General features: G+C 44.0%; 2 protein-coding genes across 2 annotated transcripts in view; both read left to right on the plus strand.

The window, feature by feature from the left end:
- tbc1d13 (TBC1 domain family, member 13) overlaps nt 1-3,168 on the plus strand; it is a 30,405-nt gene extending 27,237 nt beyond the window's left edge. Inside the window, exon 10 of the mRNA XM_078550175.1 lies at nt 1,871-3,168. Coding sequence (XP_078406301.1) covers nt 1,871-1,936 — 66 coding nt within the window. The 3' untranslated portion in view covers nt 1,937-3,168. The remainder of the gene's footprint in view (nt 1-1,870) is intronic.
- Nucleotides 3,169-18,161: 14,993 nt separating this feature from the next.
- endog (endonuclease G) lies at nt 18,162-27,569 on the plus strand. Its single transcript, XM_078550176.1, has 3 exons — nt 18,162-18,728; nt 22,236-22,345; nt 26,078-27,569. Exons 1-3 carry the CDS (start codon nt 18,201-18,203, stop codon nt 26,358-26,360), a joined length of 921 nt encoding a protein of 306 aa, XP_078406302.1. The 5' UTR covers nt 18,162-18,200; the 3' UTR covers nt 26,361-27,569.
- The last annotated feature ends 411 nt before the right edge of the window (nt 27,570-27,980 follow it).

Raw genomic sequence — 27,980 nt, forward strand, 5'->3', positions numbered from 1 at the left:
TCTAGAAGGACCATGGCAGCAGGTAGATGGGAACACCACCACTTGGAAGGTTCCCTCCAAGTCACTCACCATCCTGACTTAGAAATATATCGTCATTCCTTCACTGTCGCTGGGTGAAAATCCTGGAACTCCCTTCTTAATATCACTGTGGGTGTACCCACACCACATTGTCTACAGCAGTTCAAGAAGGCAGCTCACCACCACCTTCTCAAGGGCAACTATTGATGGGCAACAAATTCTGGCCCAGCCAGTGAAGCCCCACATCCCGTGAATGAATAATAAAAAAAAATGTTGGTGTTTTTGAAACATGTCAGCCATGGTTCAGTGGATAGCGCTCTGAGTTGATAGGTTTGAGTCCTACTCCAAAGATTTTATTTATTCTTTCATGAAATGTAGGTGTTTCTGGCAAGACCAGCATTTGTTGCTCATCCCTAATTGCCCTTGAACCTAGTGGCTTGCTAGGCCATTTCAGAGGGCAGTTAAGAGTCAACCAGGAGTCACATGCTGTGGATAAAGGGGAACCAGTGAATGTACTGTACTTAGATTTCCAGAAAGCATTTGATAAAGTGCCACATCAAAGGTTATTGCAGAAAATAAAAGCTCATGGTGTACGGGATAACATATTGGCATGGATAGAAGATTGGCTGGCTAACAGGAAGTAGATAGTTGGCATAAATGGGTCTTTTTCTGGTTGGCAGGATGTGATGAGTGGTGTGCCCCAGGGATCTGTGCTGGGGCCTCAACTTTTTACGATTTGACACAGATAAGTAGGAAAGTAAATTTTGGAGAGGACGTAAGGAGGCTACAAAGTGGCATAGATAGGTTAAGTGAGTGGGCAAAGATCTGCCAAATGGAGTATACTGTAGGCAAATGTGAAAGTGTTCATTTTGGAAGGAAGAATAAAAAGGAAGCTTATTATCTAAGTTGAGAGAGATTGCAGAGCTCTGAGATTCAGTGGGATCTGGGCGTCCTAGTGCATGAATCACAAAAAGTTTGTATGCAGGTACAGGTAATTAGGAAAGCTAATAGAACGTTATCATTTATTGTGAGGGGAATGGTTACAAAAGTAGGGAGGTTATGCTTCAGTTATATAGGGCACTGGCGAGACCACATCTGGAGTATTGTGTATAGTACTGGTCTCCTTATTTAAAGAAAGATGTAAATGCGTTAGAAGCAGTTCAGGGCAGGTTTATCTTCTAATACCAGGAATGGGTGTGTTGTCTTATGAGGAAAGGCTGGACCGGTTAGCCATGTTAGTTTCATGGTCACCATCAGTGATAACTAGCTGTCAATTCCAAATTTTATTAATTGAATTTAAATTCCACCAGCTGCCATGGTGGGATTTTAGCCCATCTCCCCAGAGCATTAGCCTGAGCCTCTGGATTACTGATCTAATGACATGACCACTACATCACTATCTTCCACTACTTGAGCCCATAATACGAGCTGACAGTCCCAGTGCAGTACAAAGGTGAGGGAATGCTGCACCATCAGAGGTGCTGTCTTTCAGATGTTAAACTGAGACCTCAGCTGCCCTCACAGGTGGGTGTAAAAGACCACGTGGCCACTATTTCGAAGAAGAGCGAGGGAATACTCCCCATAATCCTGGGTAATATTTACTACACAAGCAACATCACAAAAAAAGGTTATTTCGATACTGCTTGTGGGAGCTTGCTGTCCACAAATTGGCTGCTGTGTTTCCTACATTACAACATTGACTGCGCTTCAAAAGAAGTACTTCATTGTAAAAGTGATTTTTGGCACGTCCTGGAAGATGATATATAAATGCAAGTCCTAATGGTATAGACATTGCCTGTATCATTTGGTATATTTGATTGTTTTTCACTTTTCTCCATTGATCCATGGACAGGACTATCCAATTTCTGATGTTGACCTGATCCTAAAGAAAGCAAAAGAACTCCAGGATTCTGCATAACAACCGTTCAAATGTACTCGATATTCCAGGAAACGCCACACACCGACACACACACGTTCTCTGACACACACACACACGCACACATTCACACGCACACATAACATATGGTGGGAAAGTGACCAAACCTGCCTCTGCAGTGCCTTCTGGGAAAACTTCTCCACACCCACAGGGAAGTGTGTGGCTAAAGGTGATCTTTAACTCTGTGTACTGTGCAATCCTGTGACTCCCCACCTCCTCCCCCAATCTCTCCCTCTCTTTCCCTGCCCTCCAATGTTAATGGATATGCATTATTGGTGCTGAGCAAGGTGGTAGTAATTGCACTCCAAATTAAGACAGTGACTTTTCCTCCAATGAAAGAATATGGTAACAAGATAAATTAATAAATAAACCCTTATCACAGCTAAAGGAAGGACAACTTTTGTGCAGATCAGTTACTGCTGAAGGTTTACCTACTGTAGTGCTGTGATGCAGATGTCTAGAGTTGGCCTAGTACAACTTAACCTTAAAAATCAGTGGGTCAGAGCTCAGTTGCTTCAACCTGAACTGTCCAGTCCAAACAAAAAACATTCAACTTTGTGTTACTTTGAAATGCAATCTGTGAACTCCTCACTGTCTAGTGTTGCATGATGCAGTGAAGTTTCCTGAATCTTCAGTATCACAGCAATATGGCCACAAGGGTTGAAAGTTATGGTGTGTTTTTAGAGACCAGGATGTGACTGACCAAAATAATCTCAGGATTTGAGGGAATATTTTTACAGGTGTGCCCTGCTTCCTTCAGTACTTAAATCTGCCACTGTGTGCCAGTAGGGAGTAGTGCAGAAGCTTCTTGCAGGCTCAGAGTAAGTTTAAATAATGACTGTATCTGGGTTTTCACATTGACTGGGCTTTGAGTAATTGCTGTTGATTTGGGACAAAGTGCAGAACACCTCGACTCTGATGCAGCAGCTGAAATTTCAAGAATCAATGACTGATACTCAGCAAAGATATTGAGACTCGCTAATCCTCATTGAACAAGAACTCATATCACTACAGTTAAACTTATATTTAAGCTTTCTACTGCACTCCAGTCTCCCATGAGAAGCCCTTTATAATTTTTTTAACGAATGTGCAGAAGAGGTGTTAAACCCAAGGCGCTTTAGGGTGCACATTGTCCAAATTGGTCATGTAAAATTAGTCATAACAATCCCAAATCCCACTATCAACCACCAACACCACCAGCCCCCCCACCCCCCACTCCCCCTCCTCCCCCCACCTCCAATCCATGACTCCTTATTCTGTTAGTTTAAACCAGGGCTGTCTGAAAAATATCCCAATTTTGCTTAGATACCTGTGGGTTTACAAATCATGAATAACTCCCGCCAGGGTCTGATGCAAAAAATAAAAGCTGTACCGGAGCAGCTTGTATACGTGGGAAAATATCTGAAATTATCATATTTGATCTTTAAACAACAGCTTCCTAACTGCTAGTGGAAAGTTCGCTAGTTAGTATTGACATGCCTAGTCAGTCATCTTGGCCAAGTGTAACTCCAGCTGTCTTAAACCACCTGGACACATGGGTTTTTAGTGCTGTCCTTTAATCTACCACCCCCCACCTCCCCCCTCACTTAATACTAAACCATCCTGACTTTTGTATTACAAGGTAACTTGCCTTTCTAACAGAAAGTAGTTGGATTGATGTGATGGCGATACCCAATACATCTGGGGAAGGAAGGCTCCTCTCGCACCTATTTCCATCCCTGTTATTAACTCTGTTGTTTTAGATGGGTCGCCAATTGTGTGTGTCCTGCACTCACCTATCACCATCACCAGTCAGGATTTCTAGGCTGTGTGATCTCCTACCAGTATCACTCCTGATTTTGGTTTGACACTGATCATTGCGTTTAAAAAAAAACTTTACTTAAAAATGAAGATTATAATTGGGCAGGACCAAACCGTCAACACTTGATTCCCATTCTTGGTATTCCCGCTAATTGAAGCTACAACCCCAGTAATCACATTCCTTAATCAAGTGTGAGTTTATCGTACAATCTGATGCAATAGGCAGTCAATAATTAGCTGTTTGTGATACATGTACAAGTCCAGGAATTGTCGCTGTTTCTATTTTTAATGTTTGCATGAAATTAGAATCATCAAAGGGTTAAATCAGTATCTGGTGTATGTAATTTGGAGGTTTATCTTTTGATAATTAGGGCAAGTGATTTGTAATGGTGCAAAAGTTCTGACAGCACAACTTTCCTAGTTACATGCTCCCCCCTCCCCACATTGGCATTGCCAGCCATGTGTTTTAAGGCGCAAATGTTTTTGCCCCTCTCCACCCACCTAACGTTGAAGGGCCTTTCCAGCCGATTAACTGAACCGGTTCATTTGTTTTCAATCGGCCAGTGCTCTGCAACCCCGTCCTGGCACTGTTAATGAGATTCTGAATGAAGTGCCAGTGAGCAAGGAGCTGCAAGGTCAATCAGAAACTTTCTTCAGTGTTAGGTGGGCAAGGGGGAGGAGCATGGAAACTTTAATTCTGATTAGTGCTGTGCTTTTAAAGTGCTGCTGATGAGGGAGAACATCCAGCAGTGTATCCCATTGTATTTTCTATCATAACTGCCTAGTGATGTTTTGTCTTGGTGGATCACCTACCTTGATGGTTACGCCTTCAGGACCTGTCTTTGTATTATGATGTTCAATGTTTGGAGCATTCTGTATCTTGATGCTCCCCCTTTTTCTGCTTCTGGCCCCCGTTGCACCTTTTTCCTGCCTGCCCAGCCTCTCTTCCAAGCAAAGAAAGGTCCCGCTTGTCTTTTTGTGGGAAAATGGGAGCTCTTTCTGGTTTAAGCATGCCAAAAAATAAAGTTTAAAAACCTTATTTAGTGCTAGCACTTGATGCCAGCTCACACAACACACAGCAATTTCAAACGTTTGCCTCCAAGTCTTGTACAGAAGTCTCAGGGATGGGCCAGAGTTAGAGTTTAAATCTCCGTTGCAATTAATCCCCCATATATCTGGAGTTTCTGTTACTAACAGATCCTGGATTCAGATTCAGGATTTATCCACAAATAAGGCGACAGTCCTTAAAGACAAAACTGCCCTTTCCAATCTTCTAGTCCCATAAGTCAAAGGAACAGGAGGTGATCATTCAGCCCCTCGAGCCTGTTTTGCCATTCTGTTAGATCAATGCTGACCTGTATCTTGGGTCCATTTTGGTTCTGTCATCCTTAATACCTCACTTAAGAAAAATTTATCACACTCTGTTTTGAGAGCTCCAATTCACCTCCAGATTCAACAGCTTTTTGGGGAAATTTCCACAACCCTTGTGTAAAGAAATTTTTCCTGACATTGCCCCTGAATTCCTAGCTCTAATTTTAAGATTGTTCCCCCTCATTTGGGCTCCTGGTGTTGGATCGCTTGGGTCTCGGGCTGCCCGTAGGGGTGGTGTTTGGACACCTCTGCTTTGTGGGTCCTCTCCCAGTAGCAAAATGGTAAACCCCAGGACTAAGCCATCACAATCTCTCTCCCCACCCCCCCACATCAAGGGGACATTCCAATTTATTCTTGCTTATTTGTAAATCTCATTTCAAGTTGCAAGAGTTCTTGAACCTGGGAAGCCCATTTTCTATCTCTGGCTGCACAATAACCCAGCTTTTGCCTACCCCAGCCTTAATCCCATTTCCCCTCTCTCTCCCCTGCCCCTGCACCCCCCTCCCCCCCCCCATTAACCCTGACCATGAGTGCCCAAGAAACCCCATACCCCCCCCCATTAACCCTGACCATGAGTGCCCAAGAAACCCCATACGTTTTGTATGGGGGCAGCTTAGAGCAAAAAACAAAGCCATAAAGAAACTTGGTTTAGTTAGGAAATGGTTAAGGGGCAATGTCACAATGATTTAAAGGTCAACGTTTCTTCTTTGGCCCACTTCACTCGTGGTGCTTGAGGGCAAAGGTCATTCACCATTAAGGTGGCACAGATTCTGTTCTCATCCTCCTGATTCTTCCTCATGTGAATTCATGTCTGTGGTTGTGTGGCAAGATTGTGTCAAAAGGTGAAAATCTTCTAGATTATGGGCTAAGAATACGACGATTCTTTTTTAGATTTACTTTTCAAAATTGTGATGTTTTGTGGGTCAAATTGCTCGTTAGACTAGTGTCAATTCAGTGTAGTATGTATTCCTTGTGTGTGGAATTGCAAACTGTTTTGGATAAGCGTTTGAATGACATTATGGATATCTCAATGGATAATTGTATATAGGACACTGTAAATTTAATTGATTAGGAGCCAATGAATGGATAGGTTTTTTCTTTAACCAGAACATGGTATAATTTTAATGTGGTTTTCAGATATTGGTTTCTAAAGGCTGTCATTTTTATATAGCTGTTCTACTAATCTGTACTGAGAAGTACTGAGTGCTCCCAACTCTGGTAAATTGTCAACAGCAATACAGGATAGATTTGCATTTAGCACCCTTGCAAAGCAAACTAACACTTCCCTAAGACTACAGTATTGATCCCAGTTTCAGAACATTTCCTGTGTAAGTTTCTACCCACATCCAGTCTCTCGCAGACCTTTTGTGTATCTGTCTCTTGCATCTTCCCGCTCTCGCACTCAAAATTGCACTGCATCTGCCTCCCTGTCTCTCTTCCACCTACCTCTGAGACTCTCTTGTACACCATCTCTTGGTATCTGCCTGCTTCCTGCTAATTGACGCTCAAATCCTGTCTCTCTCTCTCACTCAGTCGCACTTTCAAAATTGCTCTGTGTCTGTCTGTCTCTCTTCCCCCCCCACTTTTACGTGAGACATAACAAATGGACTGTCTCTCATACACCCACTCAGTCTGTCTGCTTCCACTTGTTGTCACTGTTTTTTCTCTCAAACAACACTGCCTTGCTATACCTGGGAGAAGGGTGATGGGGTAGAACAAAGAGCATTAAAATAAAATTGGAGTTGAAGATGCTGTTTCTGCCAATATGCAGAATTATTTTAGAGTTGATTTGAAGTTGAAAATAGCTGGAATTGTGTTCATTTATAATTAAATGTGAAGGAGCCAGTGTCTTAATTGGGTTATGTTGATATCACTGAACCCTGAAGGCCATGTTGACACTATTGATAGACCCTCAATTGAGGTGTTTCACAGAAATGACTATTATTCTTATGTAATATATTTGCCTTATGGTGAATCTTGATTGCTTTTCTTAGCGTGGTGTTGGTTATAATAGATTTTCTTTTAAATATTAGAGTGTAGAAGTCTTACAGGAAAGTATATCTGAATGTAGCCCACTAGTTACTGTGGGTGTGGGGTAGGGGGGATGTGAAAATTAGATTTTTGAGTTGGAAGACTTTGGTCCAAAGCTTTCTTTCCTCTGTCAATTGCTCTCAGCTCCCCACTAGGATGAGGACAATTTTTGGCCAAGTGGTCCCAGCCATAGAAAAGGAAAGCGTTGTTAAACCCCTCACCGCTTGAAGCAGCCAAGTGGAGAAGGTCTTGACCTTTAACGTGGCGGCTAGTCCCAGGCTGGTGGGCCAGTGATCCAGCTGTAGAGTACTGCACATCTGCCTGGCTCAGATGTGGGATTGTCCAGGCTAGTGGAGAGCTAACGTGGTTCTATGCTCACAACAGATACAGGCCTTAGCAGGTTCTGCACACCTTGGTTCATGATGTTACTTTGTGGAAAGGCAGTTGGTAAAGAGGGAAGGAAAGGAACGAGGCAGCAGCTAATTATTTTTCTTCCTAATCAAGTTGTAATACCCGATCTCTTGAATAGCCAACCGCCCAGTTGAATGTAAACCGATGCCTTAGCCCACCATCGTTTGTAATAATCGATAAAATAGACACAAGCATTTGTGGCTGAAATGGGAAATCAAGCTTTATTGATCACTATAACCAGAGCTAATCTCTTGGAAACACGAATGACCAAATCTAGTGATGCCCTGCTCATGAGCACTGAGCTGTGACCAAGACTGCCATAGGATCCTAGATACAATAAAACTATTATGTTTGTGACTGTTATGCTATATAAACTGTACCAAACCATGTGCCATCTGACAGCAGGTCTGAGGGATAGATTGCCTGTTGTGGTTCTGGAGACCTGATTGTCTCTTCATTAAATTATTCGTAAAAGGGTGATTAAGGCAACTAAACAGATCTCGACACTAAATGACGGTGCAGGAGGGGATAAATGATTGCGAATGCATGATGTAGAGCAACTAAAATATATTGCATGAAAGAGCCAGTAACGTATTTTTGCACTGCTCATGATGTAAGCTCTTAATTCATGGCTGTGGCTGGCCATTTAATCAGTGGCAGATTTATAGTTTGTATTTTATCAAAAGCTCCAATTCAATCAACTCAGTGCAGCAAAGCTAGGAAAGAAAAAAAATATTTATCTGCTACAGCACAAACTTTATTTTTGCTGACCAGAAACAAGAGTAAATTATTTAAAGGAGTTTGTTTTTTGCTGCTGATTGTGATGTTGGATTAGTATCTTCCTGTAACTCCCCCCTCCTCCTCCTCAATCATCGCCCGACCAATGGCATTCAGTTACTATAATCAGAAATGAGGCGCATTAGTCAAATTCCACCAAACTTTAACTGAAACCTCTGCATCTTCTAAAAAACCATAAGTCTGTGTCTCCATATGAAGGTTTTGGGGGCCAGTTCATTTGGGTTTCTTCCATAAATAAGCTGCTGATTGTGTGAATGTTTCAATAAAGGTTTACTTAGTGTGTGTGACATTTCAATGACTGTTAGTACTGTTTTCCCAAAAAAAATGTGCACTTGTATTTAAAAGAATTTTACAAATTGTGCTCAATGTTGATGCCTGAATTTTAGAATTGAAGAAATATTTGATAGCATATTCTGTTCAGAGCATATTGTTAATTGTTATGTTTCAAAATAAAATTAATTTAAAAAATGTATCAACATGCTGTTGGTTGTTATTTCCTTTTACTGCCACTGCCAACTAGTGGGCCACATTCAGACACATTGTCCTGTAAGACTTCTACACTCTTTTTATTCATTCATGGGATGTGGGCTTCACTAGCTGGGCCAGTATTTATTGCCCATCCCTTCTTGCCCTTGAGAAGGTGGTGGTGAGCTGCCTTCTTGAACAGCTGCAGTTCATGTGGTGTAGGTACACCCACAGTGCTGTTAGGGAGGGAGTTCCAGGATTTTAACCCAGTGACAGCAAGGGAATGGTGATATATTTCCAAGTCACGATGGTGAGTGACTTGGAGGGGAACTTCCAGGTGGTGGTGTTCCCATCTATCTGCTGCCCTTGTTCTTCTAGATGGTAGTGGCCGTGGGTTTGGAAGGTGCTGTCTAAGGACCCTGGGTGTATTCCTGCAGTGCATCTTGTAGATGGTACACACTGCTGCTACTGTGCACCGGTGGTGGAGGGAGTGAATGTTTGTGGATGTGGTACTAATCGAGTGGGCTACTTTGTCCTGGACAGTGTCCAGCTTCTTGAGTGTTGTGGGAGCTGCAGGCATATCCAGGCAAGTGGGGAGAACTCCATCATACTCTTGATTTGTGCCGTGTAGATGGTGGACAGGCTTTGGGGAGTCAGGAGGTGAGTTATCCATCGCAGGATTCCTAGCCTCTGAGCCCTCTTGTAGCCACAGTGTTTATATAGCTAGTCCGGTTTCTGGTAAATGGTAACCTCCACCCCCCCCCCCACCCCCCCACCTGCCCCCCAGGATGTTGATAGTTGGGGATTCAGTGATGGTAATGCCATTGAACATCAAGGGGTGATGGTTGGATTCTAGCTTGTTGGAGATGGTCATTGCCTGGCACTTGTGTGGTGCAAATGGTACTTGCCAGCCCAAGCCTGGATATTGTCCAGGTCTTGCTGCTTTTGGACATGGACTGCTTCAGCATCTGAGGAGTCACGAATGGTGCTGAACAATGTGCAATCATCAGCTAACATCCCCACTTCTAACCTTATGATGAAAGAAAGGTCATTGATGAAGCAGCTGAAGATGGTTGGGCTGAGGACACTACCCTGAGGAATTCCTAGAGTGATGTCCTGGAGCTGAGAAGACTAACCTCCAGCAACCACAACCATCTTCCTTTTGTGCTAGGTATGACTCCAACCAGCGGAGAGTTTTCCCCCTGATTCCCATTGACTCCAGTTTTGTTAGGGCTCCTTGATGTCGAGGGCAATCACTCTCGCCTCACCTCTGGAGTTCAGCTCATTTGTCCATGTTTCAACCAAGGCTGTAATGAGATCAGGAGCTTAGTGGCCCTGGTGGAACTTGGACGTCAGTGAGCAGGTTATTGCTAAGCAAGTGCTGCTTGATAGCACTGTTGATGACCCCTTCCATTACTTTACTGATGATGGAGGGGAGACTGATGGGGCAGTAATTGGCCTGGTTGGATGTATCCTGCTTTTTGAGCAATTTTCCACATAGCTGGGTAGGTGCCAGGGTTGTAGCTGTACTTGGCTAGGGGCAAGGCAAGTTCTGGAGCACAAGTCTTCAGTATTATTGCTGGAATATTGTCAGGGCCCCAAAGCCTTTGCAGTATCCAGTGCCTTCAAGCTGTTCCTTGATATCATGTGGAGTGAATCGAACTGGCATCTGTGATGCTGGGGACCCCCAGAGGAGGCAGAGATGAATCATCTGCTCGGTACTTCTGGCTGAAGATTGTAGCAAATGCTCAGCCTTTTGCACTGATGTGCTGGGCTCTCCCATCATTGAGGATGGGGATATTTGTGGAGCCTTCTCCACCAGTGAGCTGTTTAATTGTCCACCACCATTCACCGCTGGATGAGGCAGGACTGCAGAGCTTAGATCTGATCTGTTGGTTGTGGGATCGCTTACCTCTGTCTATCACTTGCCGCTTATGCTGTTGGGCACACAAGTAGTCCTGCATTTAGTTTCACCAGGTTGACACATTTTTAGGTATGCCTGGTGCTGCTCCTGGCATGACCTCCTGCACTCTTCATTGAACCAGTGTTTATTCCCTGGCTTGATGGTAATGGTAGAGTTGGGGATATGCCGGGCCATGAGGTTACCAATTGTTTGAGTACAATTCTGCTGCTGATGGCCCACAGTGCTTGATGGATGCCCAGTTTTGAGGTGCTAATTCTGTTCAAAATCTATTCCATTTGGCACGATGGCAGTGCCACACAGCACAATGGAGGGTATCCTCAATGTGAAAGCAGGACTTCGTCTCCACAACAATTGTGCGGTGGTCATAACTACCAATACTGTCATGAACAGATGCATTTGCAGCAGGCAGGTTGGTGAGGATGAGGTCAAGTATGTTTTTCCCTCTTCGTTCCCTCACCACCTGCCGCAGGCCCAGTATAGCAGCTATATCCTTTAGGGCTTGGTCAGTAGTGGTGCTACTGAGCTATTCTTGGTGATGGATATTGAAGTCCCGCACTCAGAGTACATTCTGTGCCCTTGCCACCCTCAGTGCTTCCTCTGAGCGGTGTTGAACATGGGAGAGCACTGATTAATCAGCTGAGGGAGGGCGGTAAGTGGTAATCAGCAGGATGTTTCCTTGCCCATGTTTGACCTGATGCCATGAGACTTCATGGGGTCCGGGGTTGAAGTTGAGGACTCCCAGAGCAACTCCCTCACGACTGTATACCACTGTGCCGCCACCTTGAGACTTTGTAATGGTTTGATATAACTCAGTGGCTTGCTAGGCCATTTCAGAGGGCATTTAAGAGTCAACCACATTTCTGTGGGTCTGGAGTCACACGTAGGCCAGACCAGGTAAGGACAGTAGATTTCTTTCCCTGAAGGACATTAGTGAACCAAATGGGTTTTTACAACAATCGACAATGATCATGAAACCATCAGTAGACTTTTAATTTCAGATTTTTGAGTTAAAATTCCAACATCTGCTGTGGCATTACTCTGGGTCTCTCGATTACTAGTCCATGAGTCTTTTCTGTACCATCTCTAATGCCTTCATGTCTTTCCTAAAGTGTGGTGTCCAGAACTGGATGCAATACTCCAGTTGAGGCCAAACCAGTGTTTTATAAGGGTTTAAAATAACTTCCTTGCTTTTGTACTCTCTGCCATTATTGATAAAGCCCAGTATGCCAAATGCTGCTTTAACCCCTCTCTCAACCTGTCCTGCCACCTTCAATGATTTATGCATATACGCACCCAGATCCCTCAGCTCTGCTGCCCTATTAGAATTCTATCCTTTATTTTATATTGTCTCTGCGTTCTTCCTATCAAAATGAATCACTTCACACTTCTCTGCATTAAATTTCATCTGCCAGTTGTCCGAAGAGCAAAAATTTGCTGGGCTACAGGGAAAAGGTGGGGTGTGGGACCAGATAAATTCCATTCCATGTTCCTGTTATGACGAAGGATCATGACCTGAAAAGTCTAATGAAGATCGTGAAACCATTGTCGATTGTTGGGGAAAAACCCATCTGGTTCACTGAAGAACCTTAGGGAAGCAAATCTGCTGTCCTTACCCACTCTGGCCGACATGTGACTCCAGAGCAGCAACAAAATGGTTGACTCTTAAATGCCCTCTGAAATAGCCTAGCAAGCTATCAGTTATATCAAACCACTAGAAAGTCTAAGAGGAATGAAACGGATGAACTACCCGGAATCGATAACTGCAAACTCAGCCCTGTTGACCCTGCAAAGTCCTCCTTGCTAACATCTGGGGACTTGTGCCAAAATTGAGAGAGCTGTCTTACAGACTAGTCAAGCAACAGCCTGACATTGTCTGTAAAGTATGATTCCATGAGTATGACTATGTCTCAGACACTACCATCACCATCCCTGGGTATGTCCTGTCCCACCAGGAAGACAGATCCAGAAGAGGTGGGCACAGTGGTATACATTTGGGAAGGAGTTACCATGGGAGTCCTCAACCTTGACTCTGGACCCCATGAAATCTCATAGCATCAGGTCAAACATGGGCAAGGAAACCCTCTGCTGATTATCACGTACCACACCCCTGTCAACCTGGTGTAGCTACAGCACAGGACTAATGTGCCGAACGTCATAAGCAGCAAGCGTTAGAGCTAAGCGATTCCACAACCAATGGATCAGATCAAAGCTCTGCAGTCCTGCCACATCCAGTCATGAATGGTGGTGGACAATTAAACAACTTGCTAGATAAGGAGGCTGCACAAATATCTCCATTCTCAATGGTGGAGGAGCCCAGCACGTCAGCGCAAAGATAAGGCCGAAACATTTGCAACAATCTTCATCAAAAAGTGCCAAGTGGATGACCCATCTCGGCCTACTCCAAAGGTCCCCAGCATCACAGATGCCAGTCTTCAGCCAATTCAATTCACTCCACGTGTTATCAAGAAACTGCTGAAGGCAGTGGATACTGTAAACGCTATGGGCTCTGACAACATTCCAGCAATAGTACTGAAGATTGTGCTCTAGAACTTGCCGTGCTCCTGTTCCAATACAACAACACTGGCATCTACCTGGCAATATGGAAAATTGCCCAGGTGTGTCCTGTACACAAAAAACAGGACAAAACCAACCTGGCCAATTACCGCCCCTTCAGTCTACTCTTGATTATCAGTAAAGTGATCGAAGGTGTCACCAACAGTGCTATCAAGTGGCACTTGCTTAGCAATAACCTGCTCACAGATGCTCAGTTTGGCTGCCTCCAGGGTCACTCAGCTCCTGACCCCATTACAGCCTTGATTCAAACATGGATAAAAGAGCTGAAGTCCAGAGGTGAGGTGAGAGTGACTGCCCTTGACATCAAGGCAGCATTTGGCTGAGTGTGGCATCAAAGACCCCTAGCAAAACTGGAGTCAATGGGAATTGGGGAAAACTCTCTGCTGGTTGGAATCATACCTAGCATAAAGGAAGATGGTTGTGGTTGTTGGAGGTCAATCATCTCAGTTCCAGGACACCACTGCAGGAGTTTTTCTTGTCCTTGGCCCAACCATCTTCAGCTGCTTCATCAATGACCTTCCTTCCATCATAAGGTCAGAAGTGGGGATTTTCGTTGATGATTGCACAATGTTCAGTACCATTCGTGACTCCTCAGATACTGAAGCAGTCCATGTCCAAATGCAGCAAGACTTGGACAATATTCAGGCTTAGGCTTACAAGTGGCAAGTAACATTTGCTCCACACAAGTGCTAGGCAATGTACATCTCCAACAAGAGAGAATCTAACTATCACCCCTTGACATTCAATGGCATTAACATTGCTGAATCCCCAACTATCAACATCCTGAAATTTCCATCGACCAGAAACTGAACTGGACTAGCCATATAAATACTGTGGCTATGAGAGCACGTCAAAGTCTAGGAATCCTGCAACGAGTAACTCACCTCCTGACTCCCCAAAGCCTGTCCACCATCTACAAGTCACAAGTCAGGAGTGTGATGGAATACCCCCAACTTGACTGGATGAGTGCAGCTCCAACAACACTCGAGAAGCTTGACATTATTCAGGACAAAGCAGCCCGCTTGATTGCTACACCATCCACAAACATTCACTTCCTCCACTACCAACACACTCTGGCAGCAGTGTGTACCATCTACAAGATGCACTGCAGGAATTCACCTAGGGTCCTTAGACAGCACCTTCCAAACTCAACCACTACCATCTGGATGGACAAGGGCAGTAGACACATGGGAACACCACCACCTGGAAGTAGGTATATGAAGAGAAAAAGATTGGTGAAGACAAATGTAGGTTCCGTACAGTCAGAAACAGGGGAATTTATAATGGGGAATAAAAAAATGGCTGACCAACTAAATACATACTTTGGTTCTGCCTTCACAAAGGAGGACATACCAGAAACGGGGAACACAGGGTTTAGTGAGAGGGAGGAACTGAAAGAAATCAGTTAGTAGAGAAATGGTGTTGGAGAAATTGATGGGATTGAAGGCCAATAAATCCCCAGGGCCTGATAATCTACATTCCAGAGTACTTAAGGAAGTGGCCCTAGAAATAGTGAATGCATTGGCGGTCATCTTCCAAGATTCTATAGACTCTGGAACAGTTCCTACAGATTGGAGGATAGCTAATGTCCCACTATTTAAAAAGGGAGGTAGAGAGAAAACAGGGAATTATAGACCAGTCAGCCTGACGTCAGTAGTGGGGAAAATTCTGGAGTCCATTATAAAAGATTTAATAGCTGAGCACTTGGAGAACGGTAGCAGAATCGGACAGAGTCAGCATGGATTTATGAAAGAGAAATTATGCTTCACAAATCTACTGGAATTTTTCAAGGATGTAACTAGGAGAGTTGATGAGGGGGAGCCAGTGGATGTGGTTTATTTGGACTTTCAGAAGGCTTTCGACAAAGTCCCACATAAGAGATTAGTGTGTAAAATTAAAGTGCATGGGACTGGGGGTAGTGTATTGAGATGGATAGAAAACTGGTTGGCTGACAGGAAACAAAGAGTAGGAATAAACGGGTCTTTTTCCGAATGGCAGGCAGTGACTAGTGGGGTACTGCGGGGATCGGTGCTGGGACTCCAGCTATTCACAATATATATTAATGATTTAGATGAGGGAACTAAATGTAATATCTCCAAATTTGCAGATGACACAAAGCTGGGTGGGAGGGTGAGCTGTGAGGAGGATGCAGAGATGCTTCAGCATGATTTGGACAAGCTGAGTGAGTGGGCTAATGCATGGGAGATGCAGTATAATGTGGATAAATGTGAGGTTATCCACTTTGGTAGCAAAAACAGGAAGGCAGATTATTATCTGAATGGCTATAAATTGAGAGAGGGGAATGTGCAACGAGACCTGGGTGTCCTCGTACACCATTCACTGAAGGTAAGCATGCAGGTGCAGCAGGCGGTAAAGAGGGCAAATGGTATGTTGGCCTTCATAGCGAAAGGATTTGAGTGCAGGAGCAAGGATGTCTTGCTGCAATTATACAGGGCCTTGGTGAGACCACACCTGGAATATTGTGTGCAGTTTTGGTCTCCTTATCTGAGGAAGGATGTTCTTGCTATAGAGGGAGTGCAAGGAAGGTTTACCAGACTGATTCCTGGGATGGCAGGTCTGACATATGAGGAGAGATTGAGTCGGTTAGGATTATATTTGCTGGAGTTCAGAAGGATGAGGGGGGATCTCGTAGAAACCTATAAAATTCTAACAGGACTAGACAGGGTAGATGCAGGAAGGATGTTCCCAATGGTGGGGGAGTCCAGAACCAGGGGTCACAGTCTGAGGATACAGGGTAAACCATTTAGGACTGAGATGAGGAGAAATTTCTTCACCCAGAGAGTGGTGAGCCTGTGGAATTCGCTACCACGGGAAGTAGTTGAGGCCAAAACATTGTATGTTTTCAATAAGGAGTTAGATAAAGCTCTTGGGGTGAAAGGGATCAAAGGATATGGGGAGAAAGCGGGAGCAGGCTATTGAATTGGATGGTCAGCCATGATCATAATGAATGGCGGAGCAGGCTCGAAGGGCTGAATGGCCTACTCCTGCTCCTATTTTCTATGTTTCTACCCCTCCATTACAGTCACCATCCTGACTTGGAACTATATTGCCGCTACTTCACTGTCGCTGGGTCACAATCCTGGAACTCCCTCCCTAACGGCACCGTGGGTGTACCTACACCACATGGACTGCAGTGGTTCAAAGCAACTCACCACCACCTTCTGTAGGGCAATTAGGGATGGGCAATAAATAATGGTCAGCAATGCTCATATCCCATGAATGAATAGAAACAAATCAACTCTGTTCCTCTCCCCATAGATGTTGCCTGACCAGCTAAGTTTTTTTTCTATTCTTTCATGGGATGTGGACGTCGCTGGTGGTAGCTGGTTCAGCCATTTCAGAGGGCAGTTAAGAGTCAACCACATTGCTGTAGATCATATGTAGGCCAGGTCAGGTAAGGATGGCAGATTTCCTTCTCCAAAGGGTTTTCCTGAATCATATGGGTCTTTACAACACCTGATGATAGTTCCATGGTCTCCATTACTAAGACTAGCTTTCGATTCAAAATGTATTAATTGAATTTAAATTCCTCCAGCTACCATGGTGAGATTTGAACCATGGGTATTAGCCTGGGCCTCTAGATTACTAGTCAGCAGCATCACCACTATGCCATTGTCTCCCCTTGAGATTTAAGTACTTCCTCTGAGGATTTCCAGCATTTTCTGTTTTTATCACGCCTTTATTTTGTGTACTTTACCCTTTAGGGGAGGCGGTGGCATAGTGGTATTGTCATTAGACTGATATTTCGGAAACCCAGTGTAATGCTCTGGGGACCTGGGTTCAAATCCCACTACATTTGAATCCAATAAAGATCTGGAACTAAAAGTCTGATTACACACTGTCTGAAGATCATTGTCAAATGTCATAAAAATCCATCTGGTTCACTAATGCCCTTTAGGGAAGGAAATCTGCTCTCCTTACCTGGTCTGGCTGGCCTACATCTGACTCCAGATCCACAGCAATGTGGTTGACAAGGGCAATTAGGGATGGGCAATAAATGCTGGCAGCATCTGTGGAAAGAGGAACAGAGTTAATATTTCAAGTCCAAAATGACTCTTTTCAGAACTGAAGTGAGGCAGAAATGGGTTTTATGTGTTGAGATAGGGGGACAGTCAGGGATAGGTTAGAAGGCGGGGGAGATTAAATTGCAAAGATGTCATGGACCAAAAGGCAAAGAGAATGGGAATGGTGTAGTATATGGGTATCTGGCATAGCAAGGGTTAATGTGGGACTGGGAAACAGTACTGCCCACAGTGTGATATAAAGAGACACATGACTTGAGACTAGAGTCAGTTGTGGACTAGACAGAGACCTGTGTAGAAGCAAGCATGGAGTTAGCTCAGAGTTTGGGCTATACCCTATATATATGTACAAGGTTATGTGTTATGGATAAACACTTAATGTTCAACCATACAAGACTCAGAATCTCTATGTGAGATCTACTGTACAACAAATGGTAGTAGTAAAAGGAACAAAGCATTGATCCAGAGTTGGTGTTAATAGCAGAATATAAAGGTCAGCGCTTGTCTGAAATGTTTAGGATGTGGCAGCTGCTGTCTCATGATATGCATTCTTGGCCGAAAGGCCCGTGCAGCTGGGAGAGACGGTGCAGACACGATGGGCCGAATGGCCGCCTCCTGCGGTGTAACAATTCTGAGGTTCTGATGCTGCCAAGAATCTGACTTGTGGGGGCGGGGGGGGGTGGAGAGGAGGCATTGCCCTTTTAAGCAGAGGTTAAGGCGTCACTTTCCCGCGCCAGCTGTCCATTTGGTTACATTTGTAGCGCCAAAGTAACAAGTTTCCATTCGCGGAGATACAGACGGTGACGTTTCCCCGGCTCAGCTTTTTAAGATGCGGCGGCTGCTGGGCTCCCGCTGGCTGCTGGCCGGCGTCTCCCTGGCCGCTGGAGCTGGCCTGGGGCTCGGGTTCAGGATCCCCCGGGAGGAAACCCCCCAGCCCCTGAGCCGCTTCCCGGTCATCCCCATCCCGGCTGTGGCCGCCGATGCGAGCGGCGGTGGCCCGCTGGTGCCCTCCCCGCCGGCTCCGGCTCCGGCCCCGGCCGAGGTGATGAGGTTCGGCTTCCCGGCCGTGTCCCAGATCAAGAGCCGCGGCTCCTACGTGCTGGCCTACGACCCGCGGACCAGGAACGCCTTGTGGGTGCTGGAGCAGCTGGACGCCGCCCGGCTCGGCCAGTCCGGCTCCGACCGGGGCCGCTGTGAGTTCAGGGAGGATGATTCGGTTCACGAGTATCACCGAGCCCGCAACAGCGACTTCAAAGGCAGCGGCTTCGACCGGGGCCACCTGGCCGCGGCCGCTAACCACAGGCACAGCCAGAAATGCATGGACGACACCTTCTACCTCAGCAATGTGGTGCCCCAGGTAAAAGGGGGGGAGGAGAGGAGGGTTGAGAGCTCAGAACACGGTCATTCAGCCTCTTTAAAACAATTAAAACAGGAATGTGGAGCTTTTTTTCATTCATGGGATGTTGGTATCCACTGGCTTAGGCCAGCATTTATTGCCCACCCCTAACTGTCCTTGTTCAGAGGGCATTTTAAGAGTCAACCACATTGCTGTGGGTCTGGAATCACATGTAGGCCAGGCCAGGTAACAATGGCAGATTTCATTCCCTAAAGGGCATTAGTGAACCAGATGGGTTTTTATAACAATGGTCAACATTAGACTTTTAATTCCACATTTTTATTCAATTCAAATTCCTCCGTCTGCCTTGGCCTATTTGTACCCGCATTACCCTGGGTCTCTGGATTACTAGTCCAGCGACAATACCACTACGCCATCGCTTCCCCATTGAGGTTACAATCAGATCAGCCGTGATCTTATTGAATGGCGGAGCAGGCTCAAGGGGCTGAGTGGCCCACTCCTGCTCCTAATTCATATATCAGCCAACGCTCCAGGATTTTTTTTACTCTTTCGTGGGATGTGGGCGTTGCTGGTTAGGCCAGAAGTTATTACCCATCCCTAATTGCCCTTGAGAAGGTGATGGTGAGCTGCCTTCTTGAACCGCTGCAGTCCATGTGTTGTAGGTACACCCATGGTGCCATTAGGGAGGGAGTTCCAGCAACAGTGAAGGAACGGCTGATGTAGTTCCAAGTCAGGATGGTGAGTGGCTTGGAGGGGAACTTGCAAGTGGTGGTGTTTCCATGTGTCTGCTGTCCTTGTCCTTCTGGGTGGTAGAGGTCATGGGTTTGGAAGGATTGATCTTCAGTTCCTGGAGACTCCAGGCCAATCTCTTACCCTGGAGAGACTGTTCTCTTTGGAGGGAAGAAGGCTAAGAGGAGATTTGATAGAGATGTTCAAAATTATGAGGGGGCTGGACAGAGTAGATGGGGAGAAGCTGTTTCCGCTCGTAAAAGGATCAAGAATGAGAGGGCATAGATTTAAAGTGATTTGCACAAGAAGCAAGTGTGACGTGAGAAAAAACTTTTTCACACAAGTGGTTCTGGTCCGGAATGTATTGCCTGGAAGTGTGGTGGAGGCAGGTTCAATCGAGGCATTCAAGAGGGCATTAGATGCTTATTTAAACAGAAACAATGTGCAGGGGTACGGGGAAAAGGCAGGACAATGGCACTAGGTCATAATGCTCATTCAGAGAGCTAGTGCAGACACGATGGGCCAAATGGCCTCCTGTGCCATTAAAATTCTGTGAAATCATCAGGATATTATAAAAGATTGTATTCTTTGTCATTTTCTTTGAACATTTCTCTTTACCAAATATAAAAATATTAAAAATGGGAAAAAGTTGCTGTTTGGCTGACTGTCAAGCATCATCCAATTGGGTAATGAGTCTCTTTGCTTTCAAATTGGTGTAGGAAGGCAATGCATTACAAGAATGGATGTGTTAGCCGACTAATGGATGGAGTGTGGGGGAAAGTCATGTGATGAAACCTCCAGGAATACATTTAATTACAGTTGGCATCCCTAGTGTCAGCCCTGGCTCAGTAGCCCCTCTGAGTCAGAAAGTTTTAAGTTCATGTCCCACTCCAGGGTAAAAAATCTCCTGGTGCAGTACCAAGGGAGTGCTGCACTGTTAGAGGTACTGTTTTTCCAATGAGACATTAAGCCGAGGCCCCTTCTGCCCTCTAGGCATAAAAGATCCCGCGGCCACTGTTTAAAGAAGGGCAGGGCAGTTCTGAAATAAAAACAGAAAGTGCAGGTTTGGCAGCATCTGTGGAGAGAGAAACAGAGTTAATAGGTCCAATATGACTTTTCTTCAGAACTGGAGAGAGGTAGAAATGTGATGGATTTTATGCTGTTGAAAATGGGAGGCGGTCAGGAGGAACAAAAGGGAAGTTCTACATCACAACAGTGACTTCACTTTGTAAGTACGTCATTGATTGTAAAGTGCTTCGAAACATTTTGAGGTCATGAAAGGGACAGTAGAAAATATCTTTTTATCCACCCCACTTGTTCTTCAGATTTTTCCTTTCAAGTTCTGACAAAACTCATGCACTTCCTGTTTTAGTCACCATCAGCAGTGTGCTACATGGGTGGGCAGTTGTGATGATATAAACTGTGCTTGCAGAGTACATGATTCAACAAGATTATTAAAACCCTGAGCTGTGCAACATTCTTGAAACAATTCGCCCTGTGTCCATCTTTATTTTGGCAAGATTTATTGGTTTAATTATCTTCAAACAATGATGGGGAAATGCAGTGAACAATGTGGCCTTTCACAAGGGAAGCAAAAAAGTTGTTACTTTTACAGTGGAACATGGAAATTGTTAAATGAATAATGACCAAGAGTCGTTAGTTTTCCTTCTACCAACCTGGTAGTCACGTGATATAATGATGATGGAGCTATTGACCAATCAGAGCGATCAAGGAGACTACAACAGATCCAAACATGAGATGAGAAAACCCGTCGGTGATGAAGAGTTTTGGGAACCAGAGGCCCAAAGTCACCTGTTCCTCCCAAGCATTGATACACTCACCACACATAGTGTCTTAAGTTAGTCGCACACTGCAATCATGCATTTACATAAGATTGAGGAAGGATTGGATAGGCTCTGAAGAAAAGTCATACAAACTCAACATTGACTCTCTTTCTCTCTCTACAGATGCTGTCAGGCCTGCTGAGTTTTTCCAGCATTTTCAGTTTTTAATTCAGATTTCCATCATCCGTAGTATTTTGCTTTTATCAAAGGATTGGACAGGCTTCAGTTGTTTTCCTTGGAACAGAGGAGGCTGAGGGGTGATCCAATGAAGGCATTGATGTAAAAAAAAAAATTATGAGGGGTCTAGATACAACAAATAGGGACAACCTATTTACTTTCTGTAGGACCTGCAATACCCTCTCATGGTTCTTCAAGTAAATGTGCAAGTATTTCTTAAAATGCCAATACCACCCTTTCAGGCTGTGAGTTTCAGATCCCTAACACCCTCTGGGTGAAAAAATGTTTCCTCATCTCCCCTCTAATCCTTCTACAATTACTTTAAGTATGTGCCCCCTGGTTTTTGACCCCCTCTGCTAAGGAACGTACACAGGATTTAGGAGCAGGAGTAGGCCATTTGGCCCTTCAAGCCTGCCTACCATTTGACAAGATCATAGCTGATCTGATTGTGGTCTCAGCTCCACTTTCCTGATCTTATCAGTGGATTCTCTGTCACTTGAAGAACGGTGACCTGCAGGGCTAAAGACCGAGTATGGGAAGCTGGGATTAAGCTGGGTGGTTCTTCATTGACCAACACGAACATGATGGCCTGAATGGCCTCCTGTGCCGTAAGTTATCTATGATTCTTTAAGGATTCATTGGCTTCATGTTATGAAGGAATAACATCCATACTATAAACCAATGTATGTACATAAATCTTGTTTGTTTTAGGACTAGTTTGTACTTGCTCTGTTTTATCTTCACTTCTCCCCTTTAGAATCCTAATTTAAATCAAAACACCTGGAACAACCTGGAGAAGTATTGCCGGAGCCTGACCAAGTACAACAAGAATGTGTATGTCTGCACTGGACCCCTCTATCTGCCACGGTATGACCCAGCCTTTCCATCAGATTACGTAGGATAGAAGAGGATCCATTATTAAAACCCAGTGTAATTTGGACAATTTTAAAAAAAAAACTTCATATGGCTTAGAGATTAAGGTATTTCTCTGTCCTGCACAGACCAGGAAAGTTCCAGTGTCATTTCCTGGTCTACCCTGTGTTAGCGGATCACAGGCAAAGCAACATATTGCCAGGGGAAAGTTTCTTTTTGGAAAAAAAAGTGAGCCAGGCCCTTGCTGCAAAACACTTGTATATGTAGAATGGCTGAGGGCAGTAATGGACTCGACTGTGATGCCCATGTTGAGATCCGTGTGTTCATAATGGCCAGCTTGCAATCATAACATAAAGAGGTGAATCAACACCTCCAGAAGGAGAGGGGAAAGGAAGAAAGATAATGAGTGAGACATGAATACAGACTTCCCAGAACGGGACTGCAAATAACATCACCTTACCCCGTGCTACTGACCTCCTAAATTCAGCAGCTACCAGCACCTCCTCCCCACCCCTGAGCCAATGGAGAGGCCTAGGAGGAAGTGAGAGCAGATCTGGAGGTGACTCCCTGCAGACTTGGTGGAGTTCCCAGGTCAGCCATCAATTGCACATCATCACCCACCTCGCCATTTAAAACTCTAGGAATTTTGCTTTTTGAAAATGCTTGGAAGGTAACCTCCTGTTGGACTGTTGCTTTTGAGCTTAATTAGAGTTGCAGTACTTGCAATTTCTGGATAAAGAGCAGCAATGCACAACACTCAACAGCCACAGTAAAAAAGGATTTGTTTATTGTCACTAAGAAGCAGCTCCCAGCTCTGATGAAAGGTCATTGACCAGAAACGTTAACTCTGTTTCTCTCTGCACAGACACAGCCTGACCTGCTGAGTATTTCCAGCTTTTTCTATTTTTATATCAGTTCCCACAAATTCATTTGAACAGTTAATAAAGTTGGTGAACGCAGCTGTGAAACACTGTAAAACTTATTTAGCTATAGGAGTAGGCCATTCAGCCCCTCCAGTCTGCTTCACCAATCAAGTAGATCATGGCTGATCTGTATCCTAACCCCATTTACCCATCTTAGCTTCATATCCCTTGATACCATTAGCCAACAAAACTCTTATTGCTCAAACTTCAAAATCTCATTGACTCTCAGCATCAACAGCTTTTAGGGCTGAGAGTTCCAGATTTCCATTACTCTTTGTATGAAGAAGCGCTTCCTGATTTCCCTTCTAAATGGTCTAGCTCCAGCTTTAAGGTTATCCCCCTTATTTGCACCAAAGGAAATCGTTCTCTCTAGTTACCTTATCAGCTTCTAACATTTTGATCAGATTGAGCCCTCAATCTTTTATCCTCAGTGGAGTGCAAGCCAAGTGTTTATTTATTATCCAGCAGTTGAGTGACAGCCTGGCTCTGTTGGTAGCACTCTCACCTCAGAGGTAGAAGGTTGTAGGTTTGTCTCTCACTGCAGGATGTGAGCACACAATCTACACTGATATATCAGCACGGTATTGAGGGAGTGCTGCACTGTCGGAAGTGGCAACTTTCAGATGAGGTGTTAAACTGAGGCCTCATTCAGCTTGCTGAATATAAAAGATCCTTTGGCACTATTTTGAAGAAGAGCAGGTGGAATTCTCCCTGGACTCCTGGCCAATTATTGTTCCTCAACCAATATGAAAGACAAATGAATTGGTCATTTATTTAATTGCTGTTTGTGGGACCGTGCTGTGTTCAAATTAACTGTGGTGTTTTCATTCAAAACAGCAGTGACTGGACCTCAAACAGTGACTGTGAGGTTATTCACTGTGGTCGTAAGAACAGAAAAGCAGAATGTTTTTAAAAAAGGTGTGAAACTTCTAAATGTTCAGAGAGACTTGCTGGTACTCGTACAAGGAATACAAAGTTAGCATACAGGTATAGCAAGCAATTAGAAAGGCAAATAGCATGTTGGCCTTTATTGCACGGGGATTGGAGTACAAGAATAAGGAAGTCTTGCCACAATTGTACAGGGCTTTGGTGAGACCACACCTGGAATACTTTGTGCAGTTTGGTCTCCATATTTAGGAAAGAATATACATGCATTAGAGGTGGTACAGCGAAGGTTCACTAGGTTGATCCTTGGGATAAGAGAGTTGCCCTTTATGATGAAATCAATGTTTTTTAATGTCTATCTGCTTTTGTAAGTTAGCACCTGTGGGAGTGATCCTCAGTTGACTGGAGATTGTAATATTTAGGGTACAGGGTTGATGCATTAGATCCTGCATAGGAACGGGGCAGAACCCTGTTGGGAGATACCAGGGGTCATTGAACAGCAGTTATTTGTCAGTTAATTAGGAGCAGACGAAGAGCAGAGTCAACTCCACGTAGCTGAAGTGCTGCTATTAGCTCCATGCTGCTGAGGGGGTGGGGCCGCAAGAGAAGCCCTGGAAGCCATTCTAAGAATTGAGTCTCAGGAAACTGGGGAGCAGTATTTGCTTGGTGGAGCTGGGGTGATTGGGGCTCGGGGAAGTCCAGAAGCAATGTTCGCAGCTCCGTGGCTGAGAAGTTGGGATTGTGTTTAGACGCTAGAAAGTGTAGCCAGGCCAACACGGGTGACGCAATCTCGGTGTGAGGTCAGCTGGAAAAGAAGACCAAGAAGGTTGAACTTGAAAGCAGATCAAAGAGGGATCTGGAATAGTATGCCTTTTGGGTGAGAATTGTATTTGTGGCACTCAGGTGGAGTGGAGCTGTTGTCAGCTGGGGAGCAGACTACCTCTTTGAAGGAGAGGAGCTAAAATTTGCTGTGAGGCAGACAGAGTCTTTAAAGAACTTTTGAGACTCACAGTGATGACTGACATCTGGATGTTTTGGTGAGAAATTAGTGGGGGGAACCTGTCTTGGTTGTGTCAGTCATTTAATGTGCAGTTTGTGGTGTGTGTGACCACAGTTTGCCTGTTAATTCATGTTTACCTCATGTTCATTCTGAATGTTAGAGTATAATTTAGATAGCATTTACTGCTTGCTTTGCTGACTTTTGTATAGTAAAGTTTCTTCTGTTTGTTTAAAACCGTGGAATCTTGTGGCTTTATTCTCTTAGTAAGAACTGAGATTTCAGATTTTGTCTACTTTAACAACAAAACGTTATTGGACCCTAACAGGATCATAACCAAATTTGGAAATCTTGCCCAGGACCGTAACAAAATTGGGGGTCTGGGATTGTAACACTATGATGAGAGGCTGAGTAAGTTGGGCCTTATACACTCTCTCGAGTTTAAAAGAATGAGACATGATCTTATTGAAACATACAAGATTCTAAAGGGGCTTGACAGGGTAGACACTGAGAGGTTGCTTGCCCTAATTGGGGAATGTAGAACATGGGGGCACAGTCTGAGGATAAGGGGCCAATCTTTTAGGACTGAGATGAGGATAAATTTCTTCGCTCAAAGGGTTGTGAATCTTTGGAATTCTGTACCCCAGAGGGTTGTGAATGCTAAATCATTTAATGCATTTAAGGCTGAAGTAGATAGATTTTTGGTCTCTTAGGGAATCATAGGAAATGGGGAGCGGATGGGAAAGCGGAGTTGAAGCTGAAGATTAATCATGATCGTACTGAATGGTGGAGCAGGCTCGACAGGCCGAATGGTCTACTCCTGCTCCTTATATTCTTATAAAGTGGATGTCCTGAGGACATGAAAGGTGCTATAGAAATGAAAGTTATTTTTTAAAATGGCTTTGTATTTTTTTTAAATAGGGCGGAGCCAGACGGGAAGCTTTACGTGAAATATCAGGTCATCGGGAAGAATAACGTTGCAGTCCCGACGCACGTCTTTAAAGTGGTGATACTGGAGAAGCACAGTGGAGAAATTGAACTGCGGTCGTACGTGATGCCCAATCAGCCAGTGCTGGAGAATACCCCCCTCGAACGCTTCCTAGTGCCGATTGAAAGCATTGAGCGGGCTTCCGGCCTGCTCTTTGTCAGTAATATTCTAAAAAGAACCAATAATCTAAAGGCCATAACTGCTGGCAGTAAATAACAGTACATCAGGTAGAGACCAAGTTCAGAATTTTCCTGGAGGGAAGATAAACATTGCTGCTTAATGAAATGCTTGAAATAGTAAAGTTTATTCCTAACTCACAAGTCAATTTATTCAAATTATTTGATCATTTGAATGTTTTTAAGCACCAAATATCTCCATTGCTACATTAGTTACATTACCTAATCTGCATTATTATTGAATAATTTATAACTTTTAAGTGCAGAGAAGGCAGTGTTGAATTACTGAGAGTGGACTATTATGAATGTTTTAAGATATATTTTCTTATTGGTAGAGAAAGTTACTTCAGGCTATCTTGCTGTAGCTTCCAGAGATCAGATGGTTCAGATCCTTTTTTAAATTCATTCTTGGGATGTGGGTGTCACTGCTAGTTGTCACTTGACAAGATGGTGCTGGAGTCCAGTGATATATTTCCAAGTTAGGATGATGTGTGACTTGGAAATGACCATGTTCCTGTGCGCCTGCTGCCCTTGTCCCTCGAATTGGTGGAGGCCGCAGGTTTGGGAGGTGCTGCCTTGGCAAGTTGCTGTGAACAGTCAGCAGGTGATGGCCAATGGCGAGGGATCATTTGAAGAGGCAGGAAAAGGAGCTGCAACTGGAACTCTTTTGTGGTGCTACATTTTTAAAAAATCATACATGTAATAAAGCCTTTATTTAATTGATTATTCCAGCTTTAACTTTTCTACTGGGCAGGGAGGGATGTTTATAACAAACTTTTAACTTTATTTTTGTGTGGAGAAAATAAAAATTAATTTTGCAAAATTTGAGAATGTACGTTTAATAACGCATTGGCTCTGTTTGAGGTACCAGTTGGACTCAGATTTGAAACTTACTGTAACGTGTTAAAAACAGAAAGTGGTGGGAAATACTAGCAGGTCTGGTAGCATCTGTGAAGAGAGAAACTGTTAATGTTTCAGGTCTGTGATTTTTGAGAGGTTTTTTTTAATGAAAAGTTGCAGAGCCAGCAGGGTGCTTTGTAGTTGGTTGGCCATCAAGTTGATCTATTTGCTCCTGATCACACTGACTGGTGATAACACATTGCAAGCTTGTTGGAAAAGAGATGATCTTTAACATTTAGTACCATTTCTTTCATAAAGTACATTGTTCATTGTGACATGTAAACGCCAGGATCATTACAGTTTGTTTAATTTAATATTGATAAAAGAAAAATAAAATTTTGATCATAAAGGTGTTGCTCCTCTATTTTGCACTATGAGCCATTATCGATGGGTGTAAATCTTAGTTTAACTCTATAAAAGCCAGATATAGGAAAATTAAGATATTCAGAGGATAATCTGCAATTTTAAAACAATTACAAATGCATTATTCATGAATTTTCAGTCAAATTATTAATGTAGTGTCTCAAACTTAAATTTAAAATGTAACTTTTCCTTTTCATTGTTGATATGTCTTTAAAAAATTCATGAAAAAAGCAGAATTTTTTTTAAAGCTTAAATCATGTAGGAAAAGAAACAGCACCAAAAAGGAGACAGAAACAGTAACATGGTTACTGTTATTCTCATAATTCACCTCTCCAATGACTCACTGTTAATCAGTCAGAAACTGAACCATCAAACGAGGCAGGGTTCTGGCTTAGAT

This window comes from Cetorhinus maximus, chromosome 10, assembly GCF_964194155.1.
Source record: "Cetorhinus maximus chromosome 10, sCetMax3.hap1.1, whole genome shotgun sequence".
In the NCBI taxonomy this organism is placed as follows: domain Eukaryota; kingdom Metazoa; phylum Chordata; class Chondrichthyes; order Lamniformes; family Cetorhinidae; genus Cetorhinus; species Cetorhinus maximus.